Source organism: Periplaneta americana, chromosome 4, assembly GCF_040183065.1.
Source record: "Periplaneta americana isolate PAMFEO1 chromosome 4, P.americana_PAMFEO1_priV1, whole genome shotgun sequence".
Classification (NCBI taxonomy): Eukaryota; Metazoa; Arthropoda; class Insecta; order Blattodea; family Blattidae; genus Periplaneta; species Periplaneta americana.
In genome coordinates this window covers 148890910-148911690 of record NC_091120.1, presented here as the reverse complement: position 1 = coordinate 148911690, position 20781 = coordinate 148890910, and the positions used below count along the sequence as shown (strand labels likewise).

The following is a 20781-nucleotide window of genomic DNA, read 5'->3' as shown; positions in this document are numbered from 1 at the left end:
TGTTTATTATTGTTCCGAACTCCTCCTCATTGTATTTCCATTAGTTTACTACATTAGTGTTTATTAGTGACTATTGTTCCGAACTGCTGCACATTGTATTTCCACATTAGTTTTCTTCTTTAGTGTTTATTATTGTTCCGAACTCCTCCTCATTGTATTTCCATTAGTTTACTACATTAGTGTTTATTAGTGACTATTGTTCCGAACTGCTGCACATTGTATTTCCACATTTGTTTACTTCTTTAGTGTTTATTATTGTTCCGAACTCCTCCTCATTGTATTGCCATTAGTTTACTACATTAGTGACTATTGTTCCGAACTGCTGCACATTGTATTTCCACATTAGTTTTCTTGTTTAGTGTTTATTATTGTTCCGAACTCCTCCTCATTGTATTTCCATTAGTTTACTACATTAGTGTTTATTAGTGACTATTGTTCCGAACTGCTGCACATTGTATTTCCACATTAGTTTACTTCTTTACTGTTTATTATTGTTCCGAACTCCTCCTCATTGTATTTCCATTAGTTTACTACATTAGTGTTTATTAGTGACTATTGTTCCAAACTGCTGCACATTGCATTTCCACAATAGTTTTCTTCTTTAGTGTTTATTATTGTTCCGAACTCCTTCTCATTGTATTTCCATTAGTTTACTACATTAGTGTTTATTAGTGACTATTGTTCCGAACTGCTGCACATTGTATTTCCACATTAGTTTTCTTCTTTAGTGTTTATTATTGTTCCGAACTCCTCCTCATTTCCATTAGTTTACTACATTAGTGTTTATTAGTGACTATTGTTCCGAACTGCTGCACATTTCCACATTAGTTTACTTCTTTAGTGTTTATTATTGTTCCGAACTCCTCCTCATTGTATTTCCATTAGTTTACTACATTAGTGTTTATTAGTGACTATTGTTCCGAACTGCTGCACATTGTATTTCCACAATAGTTTTCTTCTTTAGTGTTTATTATTGTTCCGAACTCCTTCTCATTGTATTTCCATTAGTTTACTACATTAGTGTTTATTAGTGACTATTGTTCCGAACTGCTGCACATTGTATTTCCACATTAGTTTTCTTCTTTAGTGTTTATTATTGTTCCGAACTCCTCCTCATTTCCATTAGTTTACTACATTAGTGTTTATTAGTGACTATTGTTCCGAACTGCTGCACTTTTCCACATTAGTTTACTTCTTTAGTGTTTATTATTGTTCCGAACTCCTCCTCATTGTATTTCCATTAGTTTACTACATTAGTGTTTATTAGTGACTATTGTTCCGAACTGCTGCACATTGTATTTCCACAATAGTTTTCTTCTTTAGTGTTTATTATTGTTCCGAACTCCTTCTCATTGTATTTCCATTAGTTTACTACATTAGTGTTTATTAGTGACTATTGTTCCGAACTGCTGCACATTGTATTTCCACAATAGTTTTCTTCTTTAGTGTTTATTATTGTTCCGAACTCCTCCTCATTGTATTTCCATTAGTTTACTGCATTAGTGTTTATTAGTGACTATTGGTCCGAACTGCTGCACATTGTATTTCCACATTAGTTTACTTCTTTAGTGTTTATTATTGTTCCGAACTCCTCCCCATTGTATTTCCATTAGTTTACTACATTAGTGTTTATTAGTGACTATTGGTCCGAACTGCTGCACATTGTATTTCCACATTAGTTTATTTCTTTAGTGTTTATTATTGTTCCGAACTCCTCCTCATTGTATTTCCATTAGTTTACTACATTAGTGACTATTGTTCCGAACTGCTGCACATTGTATTTCCACATTATTTTTCTTCTTTAGTGTTTATTATTGTTCCGAACTCCTCATTGTATTTCCATTAGTTTACTACATTAGTGTTTATTAGTGACTATTGTTCCGAACTGCTGCACATTTCCACATTAGTTTACTTCTTTAGTGTTTATTATTGTTCCGAACTCCTCCTCATTGTATTTCCATTAGTTTACTACATTAGTGTTTATTAGTGACTATTGTTCCGAACTGCTGCACATTGTATTTCCACAATAGTTTTCTTCTTTAGTGTTTATTATTGTTCCGAACTCCTTCTCATTGTATTTCCATTAGTTTACTACATTAGTGTTTATTAGTGACTATTGTTCCGAACTGCTGCACATTGTATTTCCACATTAGTTTTCTTCTTTAGTGTTTATTATTGTTCCGAACTCCTCCTCATTGTATTTCCATTAGTTTACTACATTAGTGTTTATTAGTGACTATTGGTCCGAACTGCTGCACATTGTATTTCCACATTAGTTTACTTCTTTAGTGTTTATTATTGTTCCGAACTCCTCCTCATTGTATTTCCATTAGTTTACTACATTAGTGTGTATTAGTGACTATTGTTCCGAACTGCTGCACATTGTATTTCCACATTAGTTTACTTCTTTAGTGTTTATTATTGTTCCGAACTCCTCCTCATTGTATTTCCATTAGTTTACTACTTTAGTGTTTATTAGTGACTATTGTTCCGAACTGCTGCACATTGTATTTCCACATTAGTTTTCTTCTTTAGTGTTTATTATTGTTCCGAACTCCTCCTCATTGTATTTCCATTAGTTTACTACATTAGTGTTTATTAGTGACTATTGGTCCGAACTGCTGCACATTGTATTTCCACATTAGTTTACTTCTTTAGTGTTTATTTTGTTCCGAACTCCTCCTCATTGTATTTCCATTAGTTTACTACATTAGTGTTTATTAGTGACTATTGTTCCGAACTGCTGCACATTGTATTTCCACATTAGTTTACTTCTTTAGTGTTTATTTTGTTCCGAACTCCTCCTCATTGTATTTCCATTAGTTTACTACATTAGTGTTTATTAGTGACTATTGGTCCGAACTGCTGCACATTGTATTTCCACATTAGTTTACTTCTTTAGTGTTTATTTTGTTCCGAACTCCTCCTCATTGTATTTCCATTAGTTTACTACATTAGTGTTTATTAGTGACTATTGTTCCGAACTGCTGCACATTGTATTTCCACATTAGTTTACTTCTTTAGTGTTTATTTTGTTCCGAACTCCTCCTCATTGTATTTCCATTAGTTTACTACATTAGTGTTTATTAGTGACTATTGGTCCGAACTGCTGCACATTGTATTTCCACATTAGTTTACTTCTTTAGTGTTTGTTTTGTTCCGAACTCCTCCTCATTGTATTTCCATTAGTTTACTACATTAGTGTGTATTAGTGACTATTGTTCCGAACTGCTGCACATTGTATTTCCACATTAGTTTACTTCTTTAGTGTTTATTATTGTTCCGAACTCCTCCTCATTGTATTTCCATTAGTTTACTACATTAGTGTGTATTAGTGACTATTGTTCCGAACTGCTGCACATTGTATTTCCACATTAGTTTACTTCTTTAGTGTTTATTATTGTTCCGAACTCCTCCTCATTGTATTTCCATTAGTTTACTACATTAGTGTTTATTAGTGACTATTGTTCCGAACTGCTGCACATTGTATTTCCACATTAGTTTACTTCTTTAGTGTTTATTATTGTTCCGAACTCCTCCTCATTGTATTTCCATTAGTTTACTACTTTAGTGTTTATTAGTGACTATTGTTCCGAACTGCTGCACATTGTATTTCCACATTAGTTTTCTTCTTTAGTGTTTATTATTGTTCCGAACTCCTCCTCGTTGTATTTCCATTAGTTTACTACTTTAGTGTTTATTAGTGACTATTGTTCCGAACTGCTGCACATTGTATTTCCACATTAGTTTTCTTCTTTAGTGTTTATTATTGTTCCGAACTCCTCCTCGTTGTATTTCCATTAGTTTACTACTTTAGTGTTTATTAGTGACTATTGTTCCGAATTGCTGCACATTGTATTTCCACATTAGTTTTCTTCTTTAGTGTTTATTATTGTTCCGAACTCCTCCTCGTTGTATTTCCATTAGTTTACTACTTTAGTGTTTATTAGTGACTATTGTTCCGAACTGCTGCTCATTGTATTTCCATGTTATTTTACTTCTTTAGTGTTTATTAGTGACTTTTATTCCGGAGTATGAAGTGAATACAGTGACAGGAGCTCAAAATTATGCAGACGCTGCAACGTGAGACTTGATTTCTGATATGACTGTATTGCCCTCCCTCCATTCGCTCCGTCTCGGATCGGTCTCCCTCCCACAGTCGAACCTGTTCCTCTCTCTCGTCGACGAGCTGTCACCATAAAGTAACTGGGCTGTAGCAGCTCGTATCACTCGCAGCTATGCCACAGCGGCATTCGACCTTGCCCTACGCTACACATCGCGAAACCAATTGATGCAATGTTCATGAGGCGGTGCCGAATATTGCATCAACCAACAGGTTCGTTTCATTACAACAGAAAATTACTGATTTTATGAACATGACAAATGTGCAACATTATGCACAGAAAACATTAATATTGTTGTAATTACACTTGAATGTGCTATTTTCATAATTTTTTAACCCTTAACCTTGGATATGGGGTATATTCTACCCAAGCCACTTTAAAATCCTTCGTTAATTCTGCTATCCGTCACCCAACACAGGATGGCTACCGAGTACCTTCCTGGCAGTTGACTATTCATTGTTAGATGTAACGGTTGTGTTCCTGTAGGTGAATAATCATAACCTAAACCGTTTTAATTTCAGGCTTGGGTAGATTATACCCCATGTCCCAGGTAACGTTAGTTTTTCCACATTTATCTCATAGCTTCTCTAAAGGTAAACATGACATCCGCATCGAAGGACTGTATGCGGGCTGATGATCCGAAGTTCGGTGGTTGGACACAGAATACTTTGGAAGCTGAAGAAAGTGACTTTATTGACAATAACTGTGTTATAGATCCAGTGAGACTGCAGAAATTATGTTTGTCATAACTGCCTAAATTCAATCTAAATATTTGGTACAAGTTTTGTAACAATGGAATTAATTTTTAGTTTAATTGATGCATTATTGTTTACCGTTCAATGTTCTGATATTCAATTTTGTTAATGATTAGGTTATGTGCTTCCATTCTTTATTTATTAACAGTGTCGAGGAATTTCTCAAAATACAAATTTGGTGGCAGTAAAGCCTTCCTAGCCATAATATATATATATATATATATATATATATATATATATATATATATATATAAAATATTATCTCAGGTGCCTGCAAACTTAATTTCATTGCCATATGTCACATAGACTTGAAAATAGCGCCTGGTTTTTAGAACTGGGTAAAAAATACCCCACATCCAAGACAGTGTGACAAAAATAATATGTCACAGGTTGCGGGTTAAATTAAAAGAAATTGAGTAAATTTATAAATTTTTTCTTTTCGCTACTTTGTACTATTACAATAAATTATGTTTTTTTTTTTAATAATATAGTTCGGATTAACGAGACTCCACTGTACATTGTTAGAAACTATGTGATCTTTTGTGACACTAAGATTTTTGTTTGTCGCTACAGCTGTTTGTTTTCATTTTACCTTTTCCACAGCAGTACTATTATGTGCTGGAAGGAGGGAAGGTTATAATTCCGAGAAAGTTTTATTAGTTTTTAATTTCCACATGTTTACTATCTTTATAATGCTACTGGCCTTGAGACTGTCCAAATGGAGGCGACTCAAGAAAAGTAACTGCCCTTGAATAAAAACTTATTGATCATCTGACACCAACTGATAAACAAGTGGATGACCGCCAAGGTCTCTCTGTCTAGACGTCGCTTATTATTATTATTATTATTATTATTATTATTATTATTATTATTATTATTATTATCTTATTCACTTTATATATTATACAAATTTGCCTGCTGCGTCTTGAGACGGTTCCTCGTATAGGATAAGGAGATTTTCATTAGATTAGTATTTCGTGTTAATATTCTCATATGGATAGAATACGCGGACGTGTAAGTTAGTTTCAAAATCTGAGACGGAAGTAACAGGTGGACAGGAAGGCCGAAGGGAAGCCAGGCTGACAGGAAACATGTGTCCAGGCGTGGAGTTGACTGATGAGGGAATGTATGGACTTTGCCTGCGGGTGGTCAGTAAGATGACGCCAAGCCAGGTTCCAAAAGAGATGATCTGGTATATGTCAGAGAATAGGACGCCGGAAGTAGGAGATGTTCTAGTTAACGAACAATTTTTGAAGAACGCGTCTTAAGTGACGTAAGTGTAATCATGGCCAATCAGGATTCTTGATAGAGACACGTGATATATAGACAGGAGGGCGAAATTCTATGTTTGGTGGTTGAAAGTAGAGGATAGATTTGGCAGATAGAGAGAAGGCAGATAGACAGTGTTCGGAGAGGTCGAACTCCACATATTCTCGGCAAACCTAACTCGGCAGTATAACAATTTACGGACTTTGAATTTTTTAGTGGGTGTAGTAAGAAGTCGTGTGTTGCATTATTATTATAAGTCTGAATTCTTTCCTCTCATCACGTTACCAACTGTCCGTTATATTACTGGTGTTTTATAGTACAAAATATATAATTACGTGAACTCAGAAATTAGTATACCAACTTGCGGAAAGTGAGAGCGAGATATTATACACTTGGACGCGCATTTCTGCTGATCTGAAACGAACACTTAATAGTAATAATAAACGCTTTCATAGTTCTTACCAACAACTTCTGGTGTGCGCCTACATCATTTCAACCTACGAGCACGTCTCCCAAACCCCATGTCCCGACCGTTTTGCAGCTGACCTGGGAACCTCATCCTCTACCGGAGTAATCTCGAGGAGGCTGGCGCCCAAATTAATCAGTGTACGTAGTTAATTATTGACATCGACGTGGCATCCTCGAGATACTTTCCATATTTCGGAGCTGGCAGCCGAGGGCGACGACGACGGTTACAAAAATTGGCGCCCAACGTGGGGCACGAGATGAGCAGCGAGGCCCGAATGAACAACGAGCTACAAGATGAACACCTGATGGCGTGAGGAATCCACGGCGGGGATCGACGCGAGAGCCGACAGCCGACGCAGGGTTAATGCGGCTCGAGATGGCAACAATGACCACGGCGGGGATCGACGCGAGAGCCGACAGCCGACGCAGGGTTAATGCGGCTGATGGCAACAATGACCACGGCGGGGATCGACGCGAGAGCCGACAGCCGACGCAGGGTTAATGCGGCTGATGGCAACAATGACCACGGCGGGGATCGACGCGAGAGCCGACAGCCGATGCAGGGTTAATGCGGCTGATGGCAACAATGATCGCAGTGGGGATCGACGCGAGAGCCGACAGCCGACGCAGTGTTCGTAGAGCAGCTTGCAGTACCATGCAGTGTCAACGACCGACGGCCACAACACCGTGCAGACCCAAAACAGCTGAGAACAACGTTGGACGGTGGGGGAGACGATCACCCAGGCGTAACCTAGAAGACGTCGATACGTAAGCATAAAGGGTTTCATTTCAATTGTTGTATCCATATATATGTACATGTGTGTAATTCATTTTGGTAGGGTTTATTTTGTTTTTGAGTTTAAGGGGAATAGTTGAGGATATATTATATATTACATGTTGCTTAGGAGCCAAACTAAAAGTGGAAAAATGGAGACTACAGCAGGGACGAGTACTAGCCAAGATAAAGAAAGTTCGAGAGGTTCGGACAATGTCATGTCGAATAGTGTGTTAGAGCGGATATTGGAACAGATGAATCAGATGAGGAACGAAATGATAGAAACTAGTAATAAATTGAAGAGTGATTTGAAGAGTGAGATGGCTGAGAATAGTAGCAGGCTAGAGAGCCAGTTCGTTAATTTGAGAAATGAAGTAGCCGGGAATTATAGGAAATTGGAATCTATGCTGGTCTGGAATTGTAATGAATTGGATAATAAGATAGCCGAGAATAGTAATGAAGTGGAAAGGAAATTAATTGAGGATATTAGTGAATTGGATAATAAGATAGCCGAGAATAGTAATGAAGTGGATAGTAAATTAATTGTGGATATTAGTGAATCGAATAATAAGATGGCCGAGAGTAGTAATGAAGTGGAAAGTAAATTAATTGTAGATATTGGTGAATTGAATAATAAGATAGCCGAGAATAGTAATGAAGTGGAAAGTAAATTAATTGTGGATACTAGTGAATTGGATAATAAGATAGCCGAGAATAGTAATGAAGTGGAAAGTAAATTAATTGAGGATACTAGTGAATTGAATAATAAGATAGCCGAGAATAGTAATGAAGTGGAAAGTAAATTGATTGAGGATACTAGTGAATTGAATAATAAGATAGCCGAGAATAGTAATGAAGTGGAAAGTAAATTAATTGAGGATACTAGTGAATTGAATAATAAGATAGCCGAGAATAGTAATGAAGTGGAAAGTAAATTGATTGGGGATATTAGTGAATTGAATAATAAGGTAGCCGAGAATAGTAATGAAGTGGAAAGTAAATTAATTGAGGATACTAGTGAATTGAATAATAAGATAGCCGAGAATAGTAATGAAGTGGAAAGTAAATTGATTGAGGATACTAGTGAATTGAATAATAAGATAGCCGAGAATAGTAATGAAGTGGAAAGTAAATTAATTGAGGATACTAGTGAATTGAATAATAAGATAGCCGAGAATAGTAATGAAGTGGAAAGTAAATTGATTGGGGATATTAGTGAATTGAATAATAAGGTAGCCGAGAATAGTAATGAAGTGGAAAGTAAATTAATTGAGGATACTAGTGAACTGGATAATAAGATAGCTGAGAATAGTAATGAAGTGAGAAATAAATTAGCTGTGGATATTGATGAATTGGGAGATAATCTAGATGAAAATTGTAATGTATTGGATAATAAATTAGAAGAGAATATTGATGAATTGAATAATATGGTAGCCGAGAATAGTAATGAAGTGGAAATTGAATTAGCTGTGAATATTAATGAGTTGAAAGAGAAACTAGATGAAAATAGTACTGAACTGAAAGATAAGTTAGCCGAGAATATTAATGAATTGAGTAATGAACTAGCTGAGAATTGTAATGAAGTGGAAATTAAATTAGCTGTGAATATCAATGAGTTGAAAGAGAAACTAGATGAAAATAGTACTGAACTGAAAGATAAGTTAGCTGAGAATATTAATGGAGTGAATAATAAGAAAGCAGGAAATAGTAATGAAGTGGAGAGTAAATTAGCTGAGGATATTAATGAGAATATTGGGGAATTGAATATTAAGGTAGCCGGAAATAATAATGAGGTGGAAAGTAAAATAAATATGGATATTAATGGATTGGACGATAATCTCGATGAGAATAATAATGAATTGCAGTATAGACTAGCCGAGGACAGTATCAGGTTAGAGAGCCAGGTGTTAGAAAATTATAGAGCATTCAAGGAGCAAGTAAATAGAGTAATCGAAAAGTTTTATGAGTTTGGGAGCGAGAAAGAGAATGCGGAAACCATCACAAACATGGGGCGGAGGGCAGAAGAAGCCTTCCCACCCCACAGAGGGTACAAAAGCAATGACCATAATGACGGTTGGAGTAGGGATCGGCCACACAGTGCTGGCGGTCATGGTTTACAACCCTACAATAATGACCGATTTTCTAACAATAGTAGGAAGCGGTACTGCAACGATCAAAGGAGTGAATATAGGAAGGGCTATTGGAGGCCTCATTTTTCTGCAGGAGGAGAAAAAGTTAAGTGGAAGCATGCTGGTAGATTTAATGTGAGGAGTAGCGTGTCTCCACGTGTAAACTGTCAATTTAAGAATGGCACAATGACATATGAGAAAGGCCGCAGACGATCCCATTCGGAGAATGACGATCCGATTCATGATAGACATCCAGGCGACGTACCAGGTTAATGAACGAGAATTTGTGTAAAGTTAAAAATAATATGATTTTAATTATAAGAAAAATAAGAATGTGTTTGTTTTGTGCATGTAGTATTTGAGTGGTATAAGCAACTAGAACCAAGAACTGATTTCAGTGCTGAAAATGTTAACCTTGGGAAAATCTTTGTTACTTTTGTTTTCTTTTTTTGCCACCTTCAGAATTAGTTGTTTTTGTGTGTTTTCTTGTAGGATCATGCGATAAGTAGTATTCCCTGTGGCAATAATTTAAGGATAATGTTAATAATGATTAATAATAATGATAGAATATTTTTTTTAGTTAACTTCATTTATGTTCATTCATTTGTAGAGGTTGAATGATTCGATTTGAATATGTATCCATTTTTTTAGAATCAATATTAAGTGCCAGACCATCATTTTTATTTCGAGACATAAAGTTGTCCTCTATATTGAGGGGACGTTATTCGAGATGTGTATTCAAGGTTGCAGCTCATGTATGAGATATGATAAATAGAGTCAGTTAGTATTTCAGAAGTATTATGTATCGTTTGGTATAATTTTGATTCTGGTTAATAATTATTTCGGTTTTATGGACGTAAATGTGTTTTCAAGGCTTCAGATAATATATGAAGTATGATATAAAGGGTTAATTGGTATTTTAAAATGTATTATGTATTATTTAGCGTATATTTTTTTTTGTGGTTCATAATTCTTATTTCTATGTTATAAGTATAAGTATGTATCAAGGAACCGATCATGAATGTGAGTGAGAGAGCGCCATTGTATTCGGATGTGCCCTGAATGTTACGATTGGATGCTGTATATATGTCAGGTAGAAGTCAGTTAAACTGGCGTGTGAGATGTAAGCAGGCGTGAGGTGTGTATATAGATTCATACATGTGAATAGTTGTAAATATGTAATAATTGTAAGTGTAAATTTGTACATTGTTTATAAGCATAGCAAAAGGTGTATCCAAGTGTGACTAATTAGGGGACACCGGAGACTAGTAGCGAAGGTATTTTTTTTTTGGGACGTCTCATAACAACAAATATTCCCTTGGGAATATTCTTTGTTATGAGAGGGCATTTGAGACGGTTCCTCGTATAGGATAAGGAGATTTTCATTAGATTAGTATTTCGTGTTAATATTCTCATATGGATAGAATACGCGGACGTGTAAGTTAGTTTCAAAATCTGAGACGGAAGTAACAGGTGGACAGGAAGGCCGAAGGGAAGCCAGGCTGACAGGAAACATGTGTCCAGGCGTGGAGTTGACTGATGAGGGAATGTATGGACTTTGCCTGCGGGTGGTCAGTAAGATGACGCCAAGCCAGGTTCCAAAAGAGATGATCTGGTATATGTCAGAGAATAGGACGCCGGAAGTAGGAGATGTTCTAGTTAACGAACAATTTTTGAAGAACGCGTCTTAAGTGACGTAAGTGTAATCATGGCCAATCAGGATTCTTGATAGAGACACGTGATATATAGACAGGAGGGCGAAATTCTATGTTTGGTGGTTGAAAGTAGAGGATAGATTTGGCAGATAGAGAGAAGGCAGATAGACAGTGTTCGGAGAGGTCGAACTCCACATATTCTCGGCAAACCTAACTCGGCAGTATAACAATTTACGGACTTTGAATTTTTTAGTGGGTGTAGTAAGAAGTCGTGTGTTGCATTATTATTATAAGTCTGAATTCTTTCCTCTCATCACGTTACCAACTGTCCGTTATATTACTGGTGTTTTATAGTACAAAATATATAATTACGTGAACTCAGAAATTAGTATACCAACTTGCGGAAAGTGAGAGCGAGATATTATACACTTGGACGCGCATTTCTGCTGATCTGAAACGAACACTTAATAGTAATAATAAACGCTTTCATAGTTCTTACCAACAACTTCTGGTGTGCGCCTACATCATTTCAACCTACGAGCACGTCTCCCAAACCCCATGTCCCGACCGTTTTGCAGCTGACCTGGGAACCTCATCCTCTACCGGAGTAATCTCGAGGAGGCTGGCGCCCAAATTAATCAGTGTACGTAGTTAATTATTGACATCGACGTGGCATCCTCGAGATACTTTCCATATTTCGGAGCTGGCAGCCGAGGGCGACGACGACGGTTACAGTCTTCAGTTTCAGTGTCACATATCTCGATGTACATTTGTCTTCATTTATAAATTATTTGTATAAACTCTTCTTTAGCCCGTCCATGTGAATTATCAGCTCATCCAGTAGTCTCTCTGTTACAAAGCTGGGATATTAATAAAATAATATAGGCCTAACGCTACCTGTACGCAGAGGCGCATTTAGGCCTAGGCAGATTTGAGGGGGCGGCTTTTAAGCTATTACTGTTAATTTTATATATATATATATATATATATATATATATATATATATATATTTTTTTAAATCTTATTCATAACTCCTTAAAAGAGTACATGAACTTAAACGCACAATGAAAAGGATATGAATAACGATGGCAACAATCAGTTCAAATGTAATCAACGGTCTGCCAACGGAAAAAAGACAGTTTTTCAACAATAGTGTCACAATGCGATCATAGTAGTGATGGAGGAAATAAATTAAATACCGATATATTGATATTGCAATATATTGCAAACCTAATTTTGATAAACATTATATATCGCAGGAAATATATCGATGTATCGAACGATTATCGATATATCGCTATTTCTTCAGCAAATTGCATTTTCAGGCATATATTTACTGTATTACTCGTACAATAAAATTATTTAAATTTTAATATTCCTTTTTACCACTAAAATTAACATCATAACAGTCAAAAGCATAAATGTAAAAGTAACAATAAACAATATATTTTCAATACCACATGATGTAGGTACTAACCTAAATATAAATTATGGTGAAGGCAAGGGAGCTTAAATGATATAGTGGGAAAGAGTTAAGTGAACTCTACATGGTTGAGTATTTGATATTGGAATATGATTCAATTATTCTAATGTTATATAGGATTGAATCCAGGACACATACACTGATTTTTTCTACCTAACAACGTAATTATTTTTAAATGTAAGTAAACCGTACTTAGAATGTTACAAGTTTTAACAACACAGTTGATTTGATACAATCCTTCTATAGTAAGTTCCCATTGCAAGTTATTGTTACACTCCAACTTTCCAACCAACAATGGTGATGATTATGCAGTAAAAGGTATGATAAGAAAATAGAATGTCAGCACTAGGTTGCGCATAGAAGTTATAGACGTAAACAAATATCACATCGGTATTAAATCCTTGTTTCTGTTTCCATTTCAGAATATATAAAATAAAAGTTTTCATACCCGTTTTGAGGGCAGACTGTTTCCTTTCAGAGTGGGAGTTGCTCTTGCCTTGGAGAACATTAATAAAGATATTAAAACAGTAGTAGATAAACCTCCCGTCTGTCTTACGTTCGCATACGCTGCATTTTGAATTTGGTGCTGCAAACTGTTTAAATTTGAATTCGAATTCCAATCCAGCCAATTAGAACAAGATATTGAGTGAGGCTGCACATATTATGTAACTGTCCATCTTTAGTAGCGCCATCTCTCGGGAATTATCGGAGTTGTCTAGTGTGGATTTTGTTGTTGTTGTTGTTGTTGTTGTTAATGATAATAATTCCACAAAAAAAATCGATAAAGTTATGAGAAAACCGATATATTCTACGATATATTGAATCAAAATTTCGATATCGATATATCGCTGTATCGAAACGAAAATATCGGTATTTCTTAAAAACCGATATATCGTTCCCATCTCTAGATCATACCACTTTTTTTTCAATATTTAATTCGGTGATATACAGAGCGTGTCCTCTCCTTGTAAGTGGTTTCCAATACCGGAAATATCTCTGATTGAGATTCTGGCTGATATGTAAATCTTTTATCAGCCAGTACACCTCACTTGACGATATATGTCAGAGGAAGAACTGCATCTGAAATCTGATTAGTGTAACATGTAGCTAGTCAGCTATGTATGCAATGGAGGGGGAAAGGAACTGGTTACCCTACCCCATTATCTCCTGACCTAGTTGCCTTATGAGTGATGCCTTGATGGTGTCATTTGTGGGGTCCAGACCTGTCTTCGGACAGTTGACAAACAACAATACCGGAAACTCGCGAAAGACAAGACAATAAAAAAAAGAAGAGGAAATTGTGAAAGAAGTGCAAAAGTAGATGTCCTATTTAAAAAACGAAATAGCCAGTTTGTTCCAGTTCGAGTCCAGATATATCAGAGTGTATAAAATAATGTGGCGATCAGTAGGTACCGAAAATAGTGGAGTGTGTGGTTTATCTGAGTCAGGCGTTTCCGATGTTAGAAACGGTAATAATAACGCAGAATCAATTATTTCAGTTGACCTAAATCAGCGTTGTCGGACAGAGCCTAAACGGAGCGGAGCGCTCCACTATGACTCGTTGAGTGCTCCTGTGCTTCCACAGACATAAGCAAGTTCACGCTCGACTGCACTCTCTAGCTCCACAACCGGTTTTGGAGCTTACAACTCTGGCACTACTAACCTAAATTACACATATAGGGCGAAATAAGAGGCGGAAATATTTTTCTCTGGCTAGAGGCGCCAAGTAGCTAGATTCGCTCCTGCCTGTACGTATGTTTAGTCAACAGTTCGAAGACTGATTAGAGCCTCATAAACAGGCCCCGAATATTTAGATAAAAAAATCTGTAATTAGGCTTTTTCAGCCCATGCTTTAGGATTTTAAACCGTCTATTTAGGAATTTATAGGTTTTATGTACAAAAAAAATAAGCAATATACTATTAATGGACTGTAATTCTATTAGATTTACATTATCATATCTGTTATTAGACACAATATTATAAGTTTAAAATACAGCTTGATGATTGACCTGATGATTATGAAAAGTTTTATGCAACTATTTGCCAATATGTCGTTGTAACATGATTTTAATTGGAACTCAGTTCATTACATATCTGGCATCTCATTATATCGTCGGTTTACAAGCAAAACACATTAAGTCAATATTATTTCTAAGAAAAATGCGTTTATAATGTACATAATGTATGTGTATAAATTAGAATTGGAAAATTAAGTACACATAAAAAGAAACAACCCATCCAAAATAATATTTTGCGGATTCAGTTTTGTTAAAGCTTTCAAATCTCTCCGCAGTGCATATGAAGAGAAGGCGTATGTGATTGTTGATAGTGATTCGTCCGTCGGACGTGGACGTTAAGCCAGGCGGCCCCCTTGGTGCTATTCGACAGGAGTAGGCTACGTGCCGGCACCGGGTTTCCCCTTCTCCCTTCTTCATCATCATCACTCATTCCAGACACTACAGTTACTCTAACACTTACACATATACTCACTCTAGTACACGACATAACTCTCCACAGATACACATCATATACAGTATGGCCCGCCGAAGTGATGTACAACTAGAAAATGGGTCACAGCCCTGCCATCTATCCGCAATATGCGGAATCCGAATCACGTAAAGTGAAGTGGGTAGACATTGGATACGTAGGTCTACATACATACATACATACGTACATATACACATATACATACATACCTGTATTTATTTTTCTGTATGTGATTTGATCCAGGTTGAGTGGAAGAGAAGGCCTGATGGCTTTAATTCTGCCAGGGAAAATAAAACTACATACAGTCCACACCTGTGGAGTAACGGTTAGCGCGTCTGGCCGCGAAACCAGGTGGTCCGGGTTCGATTCCCGGTCGAGACAAGTTATCTGGTTGAGGTTTTTTCCCGGGTTTTCCCTCAACCCAATATGAGCAAATGCTGGGTAACTTCCGGTGCTGGACCCCGGACTCATTTCACCGGCATTATCACCTTCATATCATTCAGACGCTAAATAACCTAAGATGTTGATAAAGCGCCGTAAAATAATCTACTAAAATAAAGGAATACATACATGCATGCATACATACATACATACATACATACAGAACAAACATACATACATACATACATACATACATACATACATACATACATACATACATACATACATACATACATATATACATACATACATATTTTTGATTTAATGTATTTTGCTTGTAAGCCGACGATATATAACTATAATATTTAATAACAAAAAAACAAGGTAGGTCTACTAATGAAAATCACAACTGGTTCATACAACATCTGGCATCCCAATAAAATTTATACATATTTCCTTGCCTCTGAGAGTCTGCATCTCAACCTGAGCATACTAGAAAACGATCCGAGTTCATAACACCGACACTGAAAATGGGGCATATGCCTGTTGTGAGTATTTCTATCTTTTTCAAAGTCTTCAGCTAAGCAGTCGTGCCCTGCTGCTTAATTTAATTTTGGCCACTGCTTTCTCCCTTGGTCTGGTACTGAATGGCTTCCAGCAATCTTGATTGTTTTCCTACCCCTTTAATTTATTTATTAAGTCTATTTCCCAATAATAATAATAATAATAATAATAATAATAATAATCTTTATTAAACATAAATGTGTACAACATTCAGGAAATTTTTATTTGTTTTGAAGGCCTGGTTCCGACCCTCGAAGAGTGAGAGTAATTGTGAAGTATTGATGAAATAATGATAATCATGATGGTGATGAAAACGGCGAGTATCCCGAGAAAAACCCATCACGCCCGCTTCGTCCACCACAAATTTCTTCATGACCCAAACGGGGATCGAATCCTGGTCGACACGGTGGAAGTCAGAGACGCTAAGTACTTCGTTGGGCACTAAGAAATAGTGTGTGGCTTATTTATCTTAGTTACTTTTAAGGAAACTTGAATCTGCGTAATAGCAGGGTCCTTAACTTGGCATTATTCGTCCCAACTTTTAGTTCTGCAAGGGAATTTTATAATGTTACATTTGTTCGGATCAAATTTCTTCACATTTAAAGGACAAAACTAAAATTCTTTCAATCATTTGTGATCATAAAGCACTGCTCTCTTAAATTGACTGAGCATATTCGGAATTAAATCAATGGCTTTCCCAAAACACGCTGTGAAATATTTCTTATAAAACAATTTTCATCTTGAAAAGGAAGCGAGCAAAAGGGGGCTATATATTGTATTAAAGGGAGAAGATAAGTTTTAGTCTGACATGAACTTAATGAACTTCTGTGTTGGTAGATTCGTATATTAACCATAATGAAACAAACTCTCTTTCTGATAGTTTATTGTTTCTTCTCTCGCACAGCTCACATGCCAGGTTTTGCCGCCTCATCTATAGTCCGGATCGGCTTACTTAATACCGTAAGGGTGAAACCTAACCATTTTCCCACTATTACTAAATATATTCTAGTGGATTATAGTGATTTTTTAGCTCTCGGGTTGAATTTTCTTTTACCAACTTCGTTTCGAATTTCGGGCACTGACAAATACAACAACTGGCAGTTATTTTCTAACTGTTATGTTAACAGCAATGATTACGGTTTACAGTAAAGCAAACTGATGAAAATGCAACTAAGTAAATACATTTTTAGGTTAGGTGTCATGAATCGTAAACTCTTTAGTGAAAGCAATACATCTCATGTTGCCTGACAAAATAAATTGTAATATTAGATCATACTAATCCTATACTAATGCTACAGTCGCGACGCTGTTATTCCCGGCGTGACCCCTCATCTTTGCTTATGTCTTATGAAGTGAAGGCTCTATAAAGTCTAGGTGGTGGTATCGTTCGCTATTTTTGTTCTTTCGTTGCCGAGCTACGAGACGACGGATCTATTTACCACACCGTTAAACATTATCATGTCGTAGCTCCTATGATAATAAATCAAACGCACTGTAATTCAGCAAATAATTGAGCGGCAAATAACGTCCTCGTGTGCTTTCTGCGAACGCCAAAGAAAGAGCCAAAATGGCGGGCGATTATATATTAAGTACTTATCCAGCCTTAGGAAGTGCTTTACATTTTCATCAGCGAATTACAAGACGCCCACGTTTAAACGTAGCCGACCTGCAACGTGATTGGCTGCCGGAAATAAGAGCGACGGGACTATAATTACCAACATAATATGCGAGAAGTTCAGGAGGAAAATATACTATTTCATAAATAAATTATTGAACCATTTAGGAAACTCCTTGCAACATAAAGATGAGGTGTTATGAATAAACAATACATTATTATTATTATTATTATTATTATTATTGTTATTATTATTATTATTATTATTATTATTATTATTATTTCAATACGTAGCATTGTGATTTTAGCCTCTTTGGTGATATCTGGTATAAGTTGGCAACACTGAAGAGACGGCGAAATTAGCGTTTTAGGAACTACTCTTACGTGATCCTCACTATATACCGAGGGCATTCCTTAGAGGTAAAGGCGGCGGACACTTAGGACTGACATCCCTAATGCCATTAAATGCTGATTGTCTGCAAAGATGGGACCTTTACCATCTCGCCACACTCTGGGCCGATTTGGCCTGCCATGGGGTTGATTTTACCTTTAATTTACATTTTATCAAGGATGATTATTAAAAATTTTCTTACCCATGTATTCATCTGACGAGCCAGCTCCTCCTCCAAGTTCCTTTGGTAGGATCCTCCTTGGAATTTGTTCATAAAACTTTGTAAGATCATTTCCGAAGACCTGAATCTGAAAAAAGATGGGGAAAATAAACGTTTGTATTAGTTACGCATATAATTTGTTTGTTTGGATGAGCTTCGCGCTCAACACGAACATAAAGATACGTTAGAACATTAATTGTAAAATCAAAGATTTTAATGAAACTGAATTCAGTAGTAATGTGTCTGCTTAAAGTAGGGTAATGTACCAATTTTTAAAAATCCAAGTATTATTATTATACTTACAAATGCTTTTTAAGAAACCCGCAGGTTCATTGCCGCCCTCACATAAACCCGCCATCGGCCCTTATCCTGTACAAGATTAATCCAGTGTCTATCATCATATCCCACCTCCCTCAAATCCATTTTAATATTATCCTCCCACCTGCGTCTCGACCTCCCCAAAGGTCTTTTTCTCTCCGGTCTCCCAACTAACTATAAGCATTTCTGGATTCGCCCATAAGTGCTACATGCCCTGCCCATCTCAAGTGTCTGGATTTAATGTTCCTAATTATGTCAGGTGAAGAATACAATGCGTGCAGTTCTGCGTCGTGTAACTTTCTCCATTCTCCTGTAACTTCATCCCTCTTAGTCCCAAATATTTTCCTAAGAACCTTATTCTCAAACACCCATAATCTCTGTTCCTCTCTCAAACTGAGAGTCTAATTCTCACAACCATACAGAACAACTGGTAATATAACTGTTTTATAAATTCTAACTTTCAGATTTTTTGATAGCTTAATAGGACATAGATGACAAAAGCTTCTCAACCGAATAATAACAGGCATTTCCCAAATTTATTCTGCGCTTAATTCCCCCCCCCCCAGTGTCTTTAGGCCTGTATTTGTTACTGTTGCTCCAAGATATTTGAATTTTTCCACCTTTTCGAAGGCTAAATCTCCAATTTTTATGTTTCCATTTCTACAATATTCTGGTCACGAGACATTATTATTATTATTATTATTATTATTATTATTATTATTATTATTACTACCTTAAGATTTCTTATACTACTGTCAACAGTACGACTCCTACTACTACTACTACTACTGCTACTACTACTACTACTACTACTACTACTACTACTACTGCTGCTGTCTACTGCTACTAATACTACTGCTAGCTACCACTACTACTATTTCTACTGCTACTGTCACTGCTTCTGCTATTATCGCTGCTCTTGTAACTACTTCATACATGGGCACATTTTTCGGTTACGTGAGGCACTCGATTTGAAATAGTTTGTTTACTAGGTGAGGAGACTGCAGAGTAGCATGGGAAATATAAACTGCTGTGACCTGCGTCATCTGATCGCAATCGCTAAGGCGGTCAGTGGTGAATTGTTAGGAAATCGCTTGGTTAACGTGAGAGACTCGAAAACTTTTATTCAATTTGGCAAATTAATTCGGCAGCTTTAATCATAAACCTCTTTACTATTTCTCCATCATTGAATTGATTTAAATCACAGGCGAGAAATTGCGTAACTAGCCAATAATATTCCATCACGTTGTCTACGTTTATTTTCTTGAATATTCTGGCGTTTCTCAAGATTACTTAATAGATTTGCATGTTCTCGACCTAAAATAATTTCAGAAAATCATATTTCGTTTTCTACGCACACTTGATTTTTTTTTTTATAAATTTCTTTTGGAAATAATACGTACAAACAACATTTAATTCCTCGTATCTTTTAATGCAACGTGTTTAAGGTATAATGTCGTATTTAGTATACTATGCAAATGTTAAGATCATAATTTTTTTTTCGGAATAGTACGAAAAATAACATTTAATTTGTCTTACCTTTTAATTCAGCATGTTCTTTATGACGTAAGGAGTAATGTCGTTGTATACTAAATTTATTAATGCCTAATAGGATTTTCGAGCATAACATACATCGTATGTTCTTCCCTTCTAAACAGCAAAAAAACTCTTCCTCCCATTTCTCATGAAATAATAGTTTTCTAACGCGTACACACTGCTTTGATAATGCCATTATGCCACCACTGATATTGCTTATGAAACTGATATAGAACCTGCCCACGCCTAGGAGCTACGTGAGAGAGGAAAGGGGCCTGCGAAGATGATGTCACTCAGAGCGATAAGCTTCTGTGAAGGTCAGTGAGGCACAAATTCTTAATTGAGGCATGATGCGCAAGTATGAACTACTTCTATAGCTCCTCCTGCTACAGTTGCTACTATATGTAGGCCTACTATTACTACCTTTCTTAATGCTAATGAGACTATTGTTAGAACCAATACTAATACTATTGCCCGTGCTACTACTGCTATTAATAATAATAATAATAATAATAATAATAATAATAATAATAATAAAATCTTCGTCCAAATCTTTTACTTTTGTTCGCCATTCTGTCATTGTTTCGAGAATATTACGTATCAATACTAGC

The 20781-nt window shown here is 36.2% G+C and overlaps 1 protein-coding gene across 3 annotated transcripts in view; it reads right to left on the bottom strand.

Annotated features, from left to right (window-relative positions):
• Positions 1-20781, bottom strand: part of LOC138698310 (retinol-binding protein pinta-like) — a 116237-nt gene that overhangs the window by 13471 nt on the left and 81985 nt on the right. For all 3 annotated transcript variants that reach the window (XM_069824130.1, XM_069824133.1, XM_069824132.1), the window contains exon 6: positions 18299-18404. In XM_069824130.1, coding sequence (XP_069680231.1) covers positions 18299-18404 — 106 coding nt within the window. The remainder of the gene's footprint in view (positions 1-18298; positions 18405-20781) is intronic.